Genomic DNA, 14,488 nt, shown 5'->3' with positions numbered 1-14,488 from the left:
CTAAGGAAATACACAAGTCAAAAGAATTATATATTGAAGCTTTTTTATATGACGTCGCGTGAAATCCAGCGAAAGGTAAACAGCACACGAAGGGGTTAACGAGCAGAGCGGGCAAAGAATATGCAGCGTCACCTCCCTATACTTTCATCTTCAATCATTCTTGCTCAAAGTTTCATCCTGCATCACTTTTGTCGCGTATGTTTTTCCCCATCGTGAGTTTTTATTCTGCACCCAAAACTCACAATTATGTCATTTCTGTGCATGGTTATATGTAATCATGGCTGCTGAATTCTTGATATTTTGTCTATGCATGTTGCCATTTTTAAAGCTGGGTGTCGGCGGCTGTGCCATCATGTTTTTAATCTCTCTTTCTTTCTTTCTTTCTTCTTTCTTTCTTTCTTTCTTTCTTCCTTTGATTTTCATGTAGTTCAGTTATAGTTGACATAATTTTCTTGTTGTTAGTGTGGATCTTAATTCTACCCCAGATATGGAAATGGATTTGAAATTGATGACCGAGCTTGAAGCAATGGGTTTCTCAAAGGCTCAATCCAGAAAAGCTCTTTGCTCTGGTAATTAGTTTTGCTGGAATGTTGCATTATACAGATAAAATTTATATCTGGCCCTGACAGAACTTTCATTGAAATCTAGTTTCCCTGTCATGAATATGTTTCTCCTTTTTTCTTTTTTTTATCATATGTCCAAATCTTTTTGCCAGCATGTTTACCGATGTTTGTGCCCATTCGCTAGTTGTTGTGGAAATGAAAATAGTATGTGCCATTGTGCCTTATTTTCAATATCGTCAAGAATCATATTTATCATTTCTGTGTTGCCAGATTTTGTCCTTTTCTTCATTGGTTTACTTTTATGCAAGATTGTTTGAAAGGTTGAGGATGGTATTTGGAAAGAAAATATCCAAGCTGGTATTGTGCATTTTCTCAAAATTCTCTTATACCCTATCCAATTTCAAATTCTAAGCACTTTTATTTTGGACTGAATATAACTGGTTCATGGTGAAATAACATAGGGATCGCCGAGCACGAGTTGAATGTACTGACTTCTGTTTGATGTGATCAAACATAAAAAGTGAAAAAAAAACTGCATTTATGTTTTCGCTACATCTCTGAGTGAGAGACATCAGATAATGTTTTGGAGATTTATGACTTAATTAAAAAAATGTGTATCCTTTTTCTTGATTCTCTTTCATATATATTAATAATAACCATTCCTTGTTTGATGAAAACAATTCTGCATTCTTGACCTGCTCTTTAGAGTTTCATCTTCTGTTGTTGCTTACGTATTTGTTACATGTTACTACAACTTCTTCTAAATAACTTCAGGTAATTCAAGTATTGAGGCTGCTATAAATTGGATTATTGATCATGAAAATGATACAACTAGTAGTGAGATGCCAACGGTTAGTTGCTTCATCTTCAGGGTCGTCCTTTATTTCACGCTTCTACTTCTTACAGCAAATCTGGTTAAAAGACGAATAGTACGCCATTATATCTCCGTCGAATTTTCTCTTGTACCTTTACTATTGTGGATTGAATGTATGGTCCAGTCAAGAATGGATATAAAATTGAGGGCCTTGATATCAAAAGCTCTTTTAAAAATTTTAATGCATAAAAGGAATGGATGAACCGCCTCTTTCTTTATTTATTTTTAAATTGAAATTATTGATTGATATGTTCGGCATGGATATATAATAGTAAGTTCACTTTCGAGTATTATCCTGGCATTCCCACATCATGTTTGTAAGCAATGTGCTTTTGTTACTTCCAAAATGACAGTTCTTATCTATATCAGCCTGATATTTTTAAACCTCATAATGTGATAAAAACTTGTTGCATTAATTAATTTTTCTGATGTCTATGCAACTAGTGTCATCAGGTTCCAGCCATCATTCCTATTGAAGCGGTTGACTCAAATCATATTTCTGAACAAGTCAAGCTGAGAGCAAAGGCATTAAGGTACTTTTCGATACCTCTAATGACTAAAATTTCCTCTCGTTCTTCTTATCTTCACCATCATACAATGAATACTTTAGTGAATATATAATATGACTGCGTTGCCACATTTTCTTCATCTTATTGCTAATTTCATTTATTTAGAAAACAGGCACATCACAAGAAAGCAGACGAAGAAAGGAAACAGGAAAGAGAACACGAGAAGGTTATTTTTTCATACATTTCTTCACTTTTATTTTCTTTTGATGAATTCTTCATTCATGTAACTGTGTCGTCAATTAGTTTTTTGGTTAGTAGCATCTGAGGCATCGACGTGTACTGATGATGTCATGTTCTAAATATTTGGCATTTTGTCTCTTTGTAAAGTTTGAAATTTGAGATGTGACTCCTTTAATTTTATTTTCATTAGCCTTTTGTAATCTTTATCTGAAGTAATCCTATCTCTATGATTTGGTAAGAAAGAATATAATCGTGATAATCTACTATTGACTTGGGAGGACCATTTAGAATCATGTTGGATCAGACCTTTTGGATTACCTGGAGTGAATGTGACTCTGTGTTATGCCTTGGTGCTTTGTTCTATGTAACAATATAACCAGAACAGCTTTTCATGTTTTGTCTGATAGCCTATTACAATTACTCATAAAGGTTTTTAACTGTTAGTACTTACTATGAGAAATCCTACATATGATTGGATTGTTGGTTATGTGCCTCTTCTTATGTCAGTTTTTCTAAATACTCTTATCCGTGTATTTTTTAGTAGAAGTTAAGAACAAAGTTATGGATTAATGTAAGTAGTATCCTACTGCTTGGTCTTTTGTCACTTGTAGGAGAGGATTCGAGCAGGTAAAGAACTTTTAGAGGCTAAACAATTGGCTGAAGAAATGGACAAGAAACGGTATGGTGTTGATTTTGGTTACACTGTTTGTCTACGTGCACTCTTTTGCATGCTATGCTGTTAGTTATACTAATTATGCACCCTTTGATCAAGTCTCAGGTTTATGGCTCAGCGAAGACTAGAGAAAGAGGAGGAGAGAAGAGCTAGGGAGAGAGTTCGTCAGAAGCTGCAGCAAGATAAGGTACAGTTTAGTTTTGGTCTACCAGAATCAGATTCAATGCAGACCATGAATATCTGGTGACGATGCCTCTTGTGAGAATTTGTGTGATTTCTTTATCTGTTAAAACATATGGTAAAACTAAAAGAGATAAAGAGGAGCAACATAACTATAAATTCCCCTCCATTACCAGTTTGATCTTCTCCTCCATCACGTCATGATCCTGCTTTCACCTCTTTTGTATCATGTTCCATGGTACTCTGGAAGATGTCCAGATGTCCTGAAATTGTATACAGATAGGGTTTATTGTTTTTTAACAAGTCTCTTGCTTCATGGAATATGTTCTTCATTCTTTTAGCTGGAACGAAGGAGCATGCTTGGATTGCCTAGTGAAGGCTCAACGTCAATGAATCTTGTGACTGCATCACCACAGAAATTGTCGATCGGAAACCCTGCTTTACTACCTGTTAAGCCTATTGCAGAAAGAGAAATCATGAGAGAATGTTTACGGTGTCTCAAGCATCAAAACAAGGTATTTGGACCTTTAGTTTACTCCTGAATTTGTCGTAAGTCAATCTTGCATTTGTAATGTTCAACAATCATCTGTGCGAGCTTTCAAGAAATGCAAGGTTCTGAGTCATATAATAATCAATAACCAAGGGCATTAGAAGAATGCCACTGGAAGAAAGATTCATTCATTTATTCCATGGATACAAAGCTGCACGACCCTTTTTCTATCAGGATAATTATGGTTATTGCCAGTGCTCAAATGTGCAAGAAGGTGAAATAAGCAACGAACCAAATATGCTAGCAAATAGCAACTTTGATTATATAATTATATTTGTTAGTTACGAGTTCTTTGTAATGCTTTTTTTATGGTCATGACTTTCGAACATGAATCACTCAATGGTGGTGAATATGTTTTGTTTTGGGCTAAGAGGGCGGGGGTGGGGTGGGGTGGGGTGTGGGGGTCTCTTTTATAATTCTGGGATTTTTCATTGGAAGAAAAATACTTCCTCCAAAGCTCATATCCCAAGTCATGTCAAGTTTTTGTTATTTTATTACACGAGATAATAACATGGAGGTCATTTGATGTGATAGGAAGATAATACTAGTGCTATAAGAGCCTTCAACACTCTCTTGATTTACGTGGGAAACGTCGTCAACAATCCTGATGAAGGAAAGTTCAGGAAGATCCGCATCAACAACTCAGCATTTCAGGTAAAGATGTTCCGTAGACATATGTATGTAAAAGCCATCTAAAGCACAACGTAAACTTTTTTTGTTATTTGATTTTGGGTGAGAATAACCTTGAATCAAGTTTCTCGGTCTCTAGATCGACGTCATTACTTCATTTTTTAACAGGCCAGAGTCGGTAAATTCGAGGAAGGTGTCAAGTTTCTTCAACTATGCGGATTTGAGATAGTGGAGGGAGGCAAGTTTTTGTGCTTGGCCCGAGAAAAAGTTCACATGGAGAGATTAAAAACAGCGGGGAATGAGTTACAGAATGCTTTAACAAACCCTTTCTTTGGACTCCTATCTACATAAGTTTCATCTCGATTTTCTTTTCGATTGAAATGTTAAATTCTTTCTCATATACAGCTGAAAAACTACTGATTGTTTAATGTCATTTATACATTGTTCTCTTCTCATTATATGCGCATAAAAATTATGAAGCTTTGTAGATTGACAAAATATTATGAGAAAACAGAAAATTCATTATATAAATGAGTAATAATAATCTTGAGAAGATAAAATATCATTGATTTTTGACTTAACAAAATCAATTTTGTGTGTTTCCTAAACTCATATTCTGATTTAATTTCTACTTAATTTAATTTAATTGAAATCTAAATATGTGTATAATTTAATAATAATAATTTTATATGTATTTATGTTTTTTTAAAAAAACATTTGTCAGCAAAAACTTAAAAGCCGGTTCGAGCCGGTTTCCATTTCCCTCCTCCATTACATTTTACAGTTCCAAGCTTAGAATTCAGCAACCTCTCTCCTGCGAGATTCGTAATCCCGGGCTACAAGCACCTGCGGCCTCGCAAAATCATTTGTTAGGGTTAGGGTCCGAGAGTCGAATTGTGCTGTGGCCTAACGACGGTGAGCTGGGCAGTAGCCTCACCATGTACGCTGATCAAGTCGAGGCTCAATCCAACAGGTCAATTAGAGAGCGACTTACCGGAGATACCACCGCAAACTCTGGTCGTCGGGTACCAGTTCCCCGCAAGAGGTTAACCTCCTCCCTATTCTATACTTTTACTTACGTCGGTGAAGATAATCTAATTTTTTTCTAGCTTTTCTGGATTGTTTCTTCTGCTTTGATGGAAATGAATTGATTTTTGTGTCTGTATGCCATGATCTGACGCTTCTTATGTGGTTTTATTTTTTGATTTCGGGGTTTTATGCTGTGAAACTATTTAATCTTTTGTGTAACTGCATATAACTATTAGATGTTATGATTTGAGAATGTTTCTTTTTTGGTTGAAAGAAAATTATGTGATGCCTGATTTCTTACCGAGTCGGAGTTAAAGTTTATAGAAACCAATGGTAGTTGCAATGGAACAATTATCTACCGAGTAAATTGGGGTTGAAACTTAAGATGGGGTTCGCGGCAACCTCTTTTTCTGGTTCATTTGTTAGCATTTAAGGGCTATTGGTGTATTCGCATTTGATGGTGAATAGAGACATTTTTTCATTTGGGAGAAGTATCCAGAAGATAACAAAATCAATGCTGTCTTTCTTTAAGAAAACAGACCCTTTATTTTAGCAGGTTTTGAATTTCATGCAGACAAAGAGAAGATGATGACAAATGGGAACATGATCTTTTTGAAGATGGTGGAACTCAAGTCTCAAGTACGGAGTTTTTGGAGTAAAGTGCTATTAAGTATGAAGTTTACATATATTTTACATTCTATATTGTTGACTCAATCCTCGCGTTTATGGACTGAATAGATCGCCGGATAGGTGAAAAAGATCTCCGTTTGAAGCTCCAAAGGAAGAATATGGAGCGAGCTACTCAAAGTGTGAAGGGATCTTTGCAGGGGGCACAAGGGATTTACGTGAGAAACTCTCTGGTACATTATATTCTCGGCCTGTTGAGTCTGTGCCTCCTCCAATGAGACCAAAACCAACAGCTGAAGTCACTAAACCTACCAGGAGAAGTGTCATTGCTGAAGCCGCCCCTGTTTCAGAAGCTAAGAAAGTTGCTAACCCTGTACCCAAGAAGAAGGCGAAGGAAATGGTTGGAAAAGTACCATCATCTCTTTTCTGATATATATCTCTCCGGCATGAAAATGTTTCCTTTGTTCATTCTCACGTGAGAGAATTATATGAAATGCTGGTGACCCCCTCTGCAGCAATGTGTTTCACCGCCTTAAATTTCCATGCAGGTTGATTCGTTAGATAATTTTCTGCAGTCCCTGGGCCTCGAGAAATATTCGATTACATTTCAGGCCGAGGAAGTAAGCTGGCTTTTTTGTTTCAGTTTGACATTCTTCATAGCATATGTTTTCTGAATGTTGCCGATATGAATTGTTTGCTGTATTTTGACAGGTTGATATGACAGCCCTTATGCATATGAGTGATGAAGATCTTAAAGCTTTGGGAATACCGATGGTCAGTATTGACTCATTGGTCAAATTGCTTTGTCATTGTTCAAATTTTAGTCTTTTACTGAACTTTTATGTCACTTCTATTTGTTCTGGGTAAATAATTTTTTATTTCCCTCACTATTTTTACTGCCTCTTACCTTTTTTATACTAGTGAAGTATATTCGATTGACAAATATTTTGGCTTGCCTGTGATTTTACTTCAGTAGCTGTAATCCAACTGAATCTTATTGCTTGTGATTTTCTACTCAGCTTTTCAACTTTTACTGCCAATCATACCCTTACTCAACTGACATTAACTCTATGATCATACGTAAATTAATCCTCTGATGTGTGCAAGAAACTTGATCAATCTTCTTTTGGCATCTCCTGAGCTTTCTGAAATAATGTTTGTAATCCAACTTCCAATGAGCCGATCCTCATCTATTAACTCAGGAAAGTCTCATGTCATGTATATTTGGAACCAACTATAGGTAGCCTCTTCTTTCAATAGCTACACTTGGGTTATAGAACCATCTTGTTTCCTCCAAAATATACTCTTTGGTGTACAGCCAGCAGGGGTTTAACTGAAGTCTAACAAAATCTCTGTAGAGAAATAGATAATCTTTGTTGTGACATTTTGATGCTGCATGTTTCTGGTTGGAGTTCTGATCCTTGTGGCGCAATGGTAGTATAAATCAATAGCAAGGCATGAGAGTTTCAGGGAAGAGGTTGTAAGTGATCCTCCCCCCTACCCAAACTAGACACTTACATGCTATGTAGCATGGACATCTTTAAAAAAAAATCTGAAGTATCGGACACGGATACGACATGCGGATACGCGCGTCGGATAGGCAAAATCCGCGTCATTGACGTTTTTAAGGTTGACTAGTCGGATACGTTATGGACACGCCGCGGAAACATTTCGGAAAAAAAAATTGATTTTTGACTTTTTTATTTTAAATCACTACTCTGAAGGTGCACATTGTATATATTTAAATAGATATGTATACATATTTTGCAATATATATATATATATATTGTCGTATTTTATCCGTATCCGTGTCATATTCGATATGATACCCGTACTCATATCCATGCAACATAGCTTAAATGTCAATTTACTACCCCTTTTGGGCTAGCTCAACATGATTATAGAATAGGTTAAATGTCTTCTAGAAATTGTATTTATGAGGGGTTGAGAAGCTTTTCAACACTTCCGATATCATGCGTGATAGGGCTGTAAATAATAAGTTTATTTGTTTGAAATACGAAAGTGACTAATGTTGCATGCTTGTGTATTGTCAAAACTGTAAAGGCGGGCATGGACGTTAACTATGCAGTTTAACTTGAGAAGAGTCAAGAGAGTTGAATATATATACCTGAATTGAGTAATACATTGTCAAGTTGATTCTAGGCTCGAACATGGCTTGATTGGACAAATAATTTACCGGTTTGAAGAAGTTAAACTTTAATCAGTTGTTGGTTAATCCATAGCTCCATTGGCAGGATTGACTTCTCTACATATCTCTTAGTTTGCACATATTCCCTTTACTGGGAGGGTATTCATTCCTTGTATTTACGTGTTGGAAAATTTGTCAGGGCCTTTACGAAGGCTATAATATTAATACTTATGTACAATTAAAAGCTCTATAAGAAGTGATGAATTTACGAAGAATGGGAAACGAGTTCCTGGTGGCGATTCTCTATAAAAGTTGCTGCATGTAATGTTTTTTCCATCTTTCTACATTCCCCTAAGCACTGATAAAAGTGGTCAATAAAGAGTACAAGAGTCGCTGGTGGTTACTTTGTTTTGTGCCCCCTTTTATATTTACCCTTCTCTTTCGTGTTCTACTTCACTACTTGATATGGTCAAGGACTGGACTATGCAACTGTGCCATTGTTCTTGATGAATTTGCAGTCAAACTTAGTGGTTTGCTATTAATTTTCAGGGTCCAAGAAAGAAGATTCTTCTTGCTTTGGAGGCAAAAGTCTAATGTGTGGATAGGATTGGTCACTCATTGGCGTACTAGATTTTTATCATACAAAATGTCGACCATTTTGCGGACCAAAAGTTCAACTAATGTATGTTATCAGGTCATCTCATCGTTTGAGTAATTTCAAGTTGTATTACTGACGATTGAATTTGCTTGTCGTCGTAGTTGGATATAGATAATTGAGAAGATTGACGGACTTGGGATCCAAGTTGTAGTGAATGAGTTGCTTTGTCCATTTCAGTTGATTCCAAGATCCTTTTAGTGTGAAAACATTGATTAACATGCCATGTATTTTCGCACATGAATATTGGTTTGATAAATAGACGCACATATGATATCCCTCTTCCAACCAGAAAAGTCTGTCAATCTAAATTTCCTGTCACCAAATATAATTTCAACTTATTATTATGATTTTCATCAATTCCGGTAGCCAAGAGCTTGATTCTGAAGATTTTGATTGTCTTCCAAAAGGCGATCGTATTCTAGGAGTAAATCTGCAGCTTGTTTCTGAAGGGCAGCAACGTGACTTTCTGCAGTTTCAAATTTCTTATCTTTTTCTGTAGACTCCAAATTAAGCTTCTTTAGATTTTCGGTTAAGCTTAACACTTCTTTCTGCAAGCGCTTCATTTCGCCAGCAGCTTTCTCTTCTTTTTCCTTGAGCTGCAATTTTTCTTTCTCGAGTCTCTCAACTTCTTGCTTTGAAGCTCCAGTGCTGCCCCTTAATTTGATCAATTTTCGCATGAAATGATGCATACGGTCGATTAAAAATCCGAGGAAGAGAGAAAATCCTGCAAGATGAGTACATAATTGAAACAACACAATTGTGAAGGACGGAAATGAGAAGGAAAAAGAAGTCCACGAAAATAGACAAGCAATTAGTATCTGGAGATTATACATGTACAAGAATTAACTTCTTTCTAGTTTCAACTGATAAATGTGAATTTTAATCCAATAAAATACATTTAGTTTGGAAATTGATTATAAACATCATAGAACTTAGTATAATCAGTAAAGTAAATGCCAAATATGTGTTGGACTAGTACCAAGCCTATTTAAATCCCACTTTGCAGAATAAGGTAAGATTCTCAAGCTCAGGAACTGGCATCATAGCCATGGAAGTCAAACTAAAGACAACTCGATCAATGGATGCCAAACGCTATACTACTAAGACGGGTGAAGGTTTAAATTAGAAAAATACTGCAGTTAATGCGGCCCAGATGATTGGTACGAGGTTCACAATCGAGAGGCATGGTTGAACTTTGAAAGGTTTCAAGTGAATTAACGAAGCAAGATGACCTGTTTTTTGCATTAAATTCAAGCCCTACTATAACCTACTGAGAAGAGATTGAGCATGGTAATTGAGGAGGGGTTGGTAAACACCCCTTCCTCAACCCTTCCATCCTCTACTTGGGTGGTAATAACTGCCACCCACTTCAATTTGTGGAAGGATTAAATGAGTTTACGCAATGAACTCATCCATTAACTTGAGTTACTAATTTTAGTAAAAGACAGATGTGAAACAATTACTAGCAGAATCCATCACCTGCCAAGGATCTACTTGACCAGTTGATTCTATATCTCAAGATTAAAGTTAAATCAAGTATACCCAACGACAACTGCAGTGTATATTTTTGAGCAATCACAAAACAGATTGTGTTCTCTTACAAGTATCTTGCCATTGAACACAAATATTCGATGAAATATAGAAAAGAGCATCGAGAAATAAGCTTGAAACAATGCACTGCCACATCTAATGTTTCTTCTTTCGTTCAATTTAATAGACTCTACAGACAACCAGTTAGCAAACCTTATGTAATCGTTGCTATGCCACATCCGCAAATTATGCAAGTCGGAAATACAAGACTAGAGAAAGGAAACATACCACAAAAAAATATATACTTTGATGGGGGATTAAAGTTATCAATGTAAAAATATAGAGGGATATTTGTTCATTGATCTGTCCTAAGAGAGTTTTAGCCTTTCTGAAAAAGGGAGTCACTATACAATTTACCCTATAGATGATGCACGGGAAATTTAAAAAAGAAAACAGCTTCGACAGACTAAAAAATAAATGGATAGTACACAACTGATAAAAGTGCATCCAAAGCAATAAGAACATAAAAGGTTTTCCTCATATCCATCCATCAACTAATGTATAGCATTAACCAAATTTTGTATGAACATTAATCTGCTATTCTCTGAAATCAAAGCACCAATGAAAATATGAAACACCTAATTAGACAATCACAAGTTGCTATAAAATGTACCAGAAGAGATAAGGTAAATGAGCACGGAGAAGAACATTTCAGGGAACAAATATCGATACCAGAAATCACAAATATAGGCAATGGAATTAAAGGGCGTTGTATCCATACGCCTAACTTCAAATAAACCAACATTTTAGGGGGAATGCAGTAAAACAATCTGCTTGCACGTACTCAAAACTCGAGAATCACAATAAGTAACCATATTAGGCATCTTTCACCAAAAAATAATGGTCAATACCCATCAGAGTAGCCTCTAACAAGTTGGTCCTCCAAAGTACTTGATCCATTGGTGTCATTGTTCCATGCTTAACCCCCTTATTCTGAATCTTGAGTATGCTAAATAAGTTTGATAAGAGAATAACAAATATAGTACCAGCAATGGTTAAAACAGTAGCCCTTCTCATTTTCACTTGATCCAAACCCTTCATTACCAGTTCCCTAAGTGGCCCAATCTTCACCATCAAAAGGAATGCCACCAAGCCCTCCGAACATACAACTAAAAAGAACAACGGAATCATTTTTGCCACGAGAAAGAATATACCTTTTCTTCAGCACTTGGTGAGTTCAAATTTTCTCAAACTGGAGAACATACACAATCTGTCAATAAATTAATCCCATTTCATACTTTCAGATATCTTCCAGAAATGAACATAAAAGGCAAAGATAATTTTAGATTTTCTCAACTAGAGCTTTTGTTTCAGACATCAGCATACAACCAAATTAAAGCTACAGTTTAGTAAAAATTGAATCTTGGATAACACAGTGCAGAAGCTTTTGAAAAGAAAGAATCTTTAATGCGCTATAGCCTCTTCTAACATGAGAATATCGCCTGATTTATACCAGAAATCAGGAAAACCCATTTCTCGAACTGAGGTTTAAGCAGAATGCGAGGGGTCGAGATTACAGATCTGTAAAAAGTAGCAGCTAACAAAACAAGAACTTATTTAACCAAATCCCGTTCATTCTTTTTGCCCCCTGAACCCTTCTCTCTTGTTTCGTTGGAGGTTTTGTATTACTTGCCGAAGCTTGATTAATGGCTATGTCTTTTGGGATTAATGGGATGATTATGCTTTACAGATGACAGAAGATTGGCATAAAAAAGTAGAAAAAGGGCGCGTGGCTGCAGTCAAAGTAGTCGAGAGAGTGTACTTGATTTTTATAAGAATGAAGTCGAAGTTAATACATAACACACGTCATCTCAATACAGGCAACATACGGAGGTGAACACCAAATATTACATGGCAAAAACTTGTGTGAGACGGTCTCACGGGTCATATTTGTGAGACGGATCTCTTATTTGGGTCATCCATGAAAAAATATTACTTTTCATGTTAAGAGTATTACTTTTTATTGTGAATATGAATAGGTTTGACCCGTCTCACGGATTATGATCTAATCTGTGAGACGGTCTCACATGAAACTCACTCATATTACATAGCATTTAAGTGGGACGATATTGTGTCAAGGATAAATCATATTTTTTATGTCTTAAGAAAAATTATTATTTTAGCCCAATTTCTTAAACAATTTTTACTGGTTTCGAAAAAAGATGTGATCCGTATTACATTAATCGGGGTAGATGCTCTTTGCGAAGGGAGAGTGTTTATTTTAGTGTTGTAAGATCTTGTTTTCTATCACACTTCTTTAATTCGCCAAATTTGAGTTTTAGTGATATAATTTTACATTTTATTTGTTTTTAATCAAATTTCGTTGTAATGTTCATGTGGTGACAAAAAGTCAACAATTATCGATGTCATGTCAACACTTTTCGTTGTCAAATCAATATTTTTTTCATTATCATGTGGCAGTAGATTAAAAACAAAAACAAAAACAAAGTTAGATGAATAAGATTCAATTTTAAAAATTTAGATGACAAAAAATATAAATAATGTGAACTTACATGACCAATTTTCTCGTTTATGATATATATTTGTGTTGTTTTATATCAATCTATAATATTAATTAAGTGAGAGACTTCGATAATTAACTTACTTTTGGTGTGGGTTTTTATTTATTTCCAAGATCTCACACATTTAGCTCTAATAATGTATATAGTTTTGTTCTTGAATTTGACCTTTAAAAAAAAGAATGATTGTGCATTTTGTTTTTTTATTAGGTACAATAGAGTATGCTTAAATTTAAAAAATATTATCTCTAAATCTCACGTCGTATTTAATTTTGTAAGGACAAAAACTTATGTGAGACGGTTTCACGAGTCGAATTTGTGAGACGGATCTCTTATTTGTGTCATCCATGAAAAAATATAATTTTTTATGTTTAGAGTATTACTTTTTATTGTGAATATGGGTAGGGTTAATCCGTCTCACATATTAGTATCTGTCAGATGGTCTCACATGAGGCCCACTCCTTTGTAAATATCCTAATTAAATCAAAATTTGAAAATCTTAAAATTTATGATATTCATGTAACACTAATTATTAATACGTGTATTATTCCACACCCACGTACCCATATATCTATTAATACGTGTATTATTCAAAATAAGAAAATTTGAAATATAATATTGTTGAGTTATATGTTTTCGAATAGGATTTATTTGGTATTTTTTTATCTCATATGTGGTACATGTAGAGACTAGAGAGAATGAATTTCGTATTACTAAAATTAAAATTTAATGGATCAAAAAAAGGAGAAAAAAAAAACAATATGACCTCCAATATATCTAAATGGGAGGAAAACAATATATAGTTTATATTTATTTATTTTTATGTATATTTTAGTGTGTGTAAATACTTTTTATTCTTGTCAAATTAGTCACGTAAGAGAATTTTGATGTCAAACAAATAAAATCGGATGAATTTAGTGGTTTCTGACAAAAAAGACCAAAAAAATCAAATTATTGGATAAAACTCAAACTTTGAAAAGTTATATAATTAAAATATTATAAATTTCTCATGTATATTTTAGATCTCTGACAAAAAATTTGATGTTTTGATTTGGACTTTGTAGGAAGACATCTCATTAATTTTTATACTTTAATTTTATCACTTAAAATTTCAATACAACCCCATATTAATTTTATAATTATGATATTACCTCTATTTGAATATTAATCAAATCAATTATAATAAGAACTATAGATACATACAACAAATGCGTCAGTGGACTAATATGTGATCGAGAACCCTGGTATGTAAGGGTGAGTATTTGGTCAATTCGGTTATCGACTGAATCGAATTAGCCATAACCGAACCGAACCAAAATATTTAGTCATAATCGAACCGATCGAATTAACCGAATAGTTTTAATAAAAAATTGTGATTTAATTTTAATTATATATGTAATTTTTTTTTTAACATTACAGTTTACACAAATACATAAAAACATAAAATCACACACATCACAAATGTATAAGTTTTATTTGAACAAAATTAATACATATTATATCGATTTTAAAATTAAAAATTAAATATTTATAAAAAATAATAAATAAAAAAATTATTAAATAATAATATTTATTATATCGGTTAATTCGGTTAACCGATTTCAAAATTTTGAAAACCGTAACCGAACCGAATTAACCGATATAACCGAATTTTTTTAATTTGAAAACCGAATTTCCGAAATAACCGTACCGAATTT

The 14,488-nt window shown here is 34.4% G+C and overlaps 2 protein-coding genes and 1 pseudogene across 9 annotated transcripts; 2 read left to right on the top strand and 1 right to left on the bottom strand.

Annotated features, from left to right (window-relative positions):
- Positions 1 to 89: 89 nt before the first annotated feature.
- On the top strand, positions 90 to 4,684 carry LOC140809688 (uncharacterized). Of its 6 annotated transcripts, none has more exons than XM_073167394.1 (10): positions 90 to 195; positions 486 to 569; positions 1,338 to 1,414; positions 1,882 to 1,970; positions 2,112 to 2,172; positions 2,798 to 2,865; positions 2,965 to 3,046; positions 3,381 to 3,554; positions 4,124 to 4,243; positions 4,388 to 4,684. In XM_073167394.1, the coding sequence occupies exons 2-10, from the start codon at positions 488 to 490 to the stop codon at positions 4,568 to 4,570; spliced, it is 936 nt and encodes a 311-aa protein (XP_073023495.1). In that variant the 5' UTR covers positions 90 to 195; positions 486 to 487; the 3' UTR covers positions 4,571 to 4,684. The 6 variants fall into 6 exon arrangements, with proteins under 6 accessions (XP_073023495.1, XP_073023494.1, XP_073023492.1 ...); XM_073167393.1 differs by having other exon boundaries at positions 110 to 212; XM_073167391.1 differs by having other exon boundaries at positions 113 to 212; positions 463 to 569; positions 1,891 to 1,970.
- Positions 4,685 to 4,968: 284 nt separating this feature from the next.
- On the top strand, positions 4,969 to 8,840 carry LOC140808743 (uncharacterized; annotated as a pseudogene).
- Positions 8,841 to 8,890: 50 nt separating this feature from the next.
- On the bottom strand, positions 8,891 to 12,042 carry LOC140808742 (uncharacterized). 3 transcript variants are annotated; one of them, XM_073165966.1, is made up of 3 exons: positions 11,726 to 12,042; positions 11,124 to 11,482; positions 8,891 to 9,406 (listed from the first exon to the last, which is right to left on the bottom strand). In XM_073165966.1, exons 2-3 carry the CDS (start codon positions 11,401 to 11,403, stop codon positions 9,036 to 9,038), a joined length of 651 nt encoding a protein of 216 aa, XP_073022067.1. In that variant the 5' UTR covers positions 11,404 to 11,482; positions 11,726 to 12,042; the 3' UTR covers positions 8,891 to 9,035. The 3 variants fall into 3 exon arrangements, with proteins under 3 accessions (XP_073022067.1, XP_073022066.1, XP_073022068.1); XM_073165965.1 differs by having other exon boundaries at positions 11,124 to 12,041; XM_073165967.1 differs by lacking the exon at positions 11,726 to 12,042 and having other exon boundaries at positions 11,057 to 11,197.
- Between the last annotated feature and the right edge of the window lie 2,446 nt (positions 12,043 to 14,488).

Source organism: Primulina eburnea, chromosome 13 (assembly GCF_022965805.1).
Source record: "Primulina eburnea isolate SZY01 chromosome 13, ASM2296580v1, whole genome shotgun sequence".
NCBI classification, from domain to species: domain Eukaryota; kingdom Viridiplantae; phylum Streptophyta; class Magnoliopsida; order Lamiales; family Gesneriaceae; genus Primulina; species Primulina eburnea.
The sequence above is the reverse complement of the archived record's forward strand: the minus strand, read 5'-3'. Positions and strand labels throughout refer to the sequence as shown.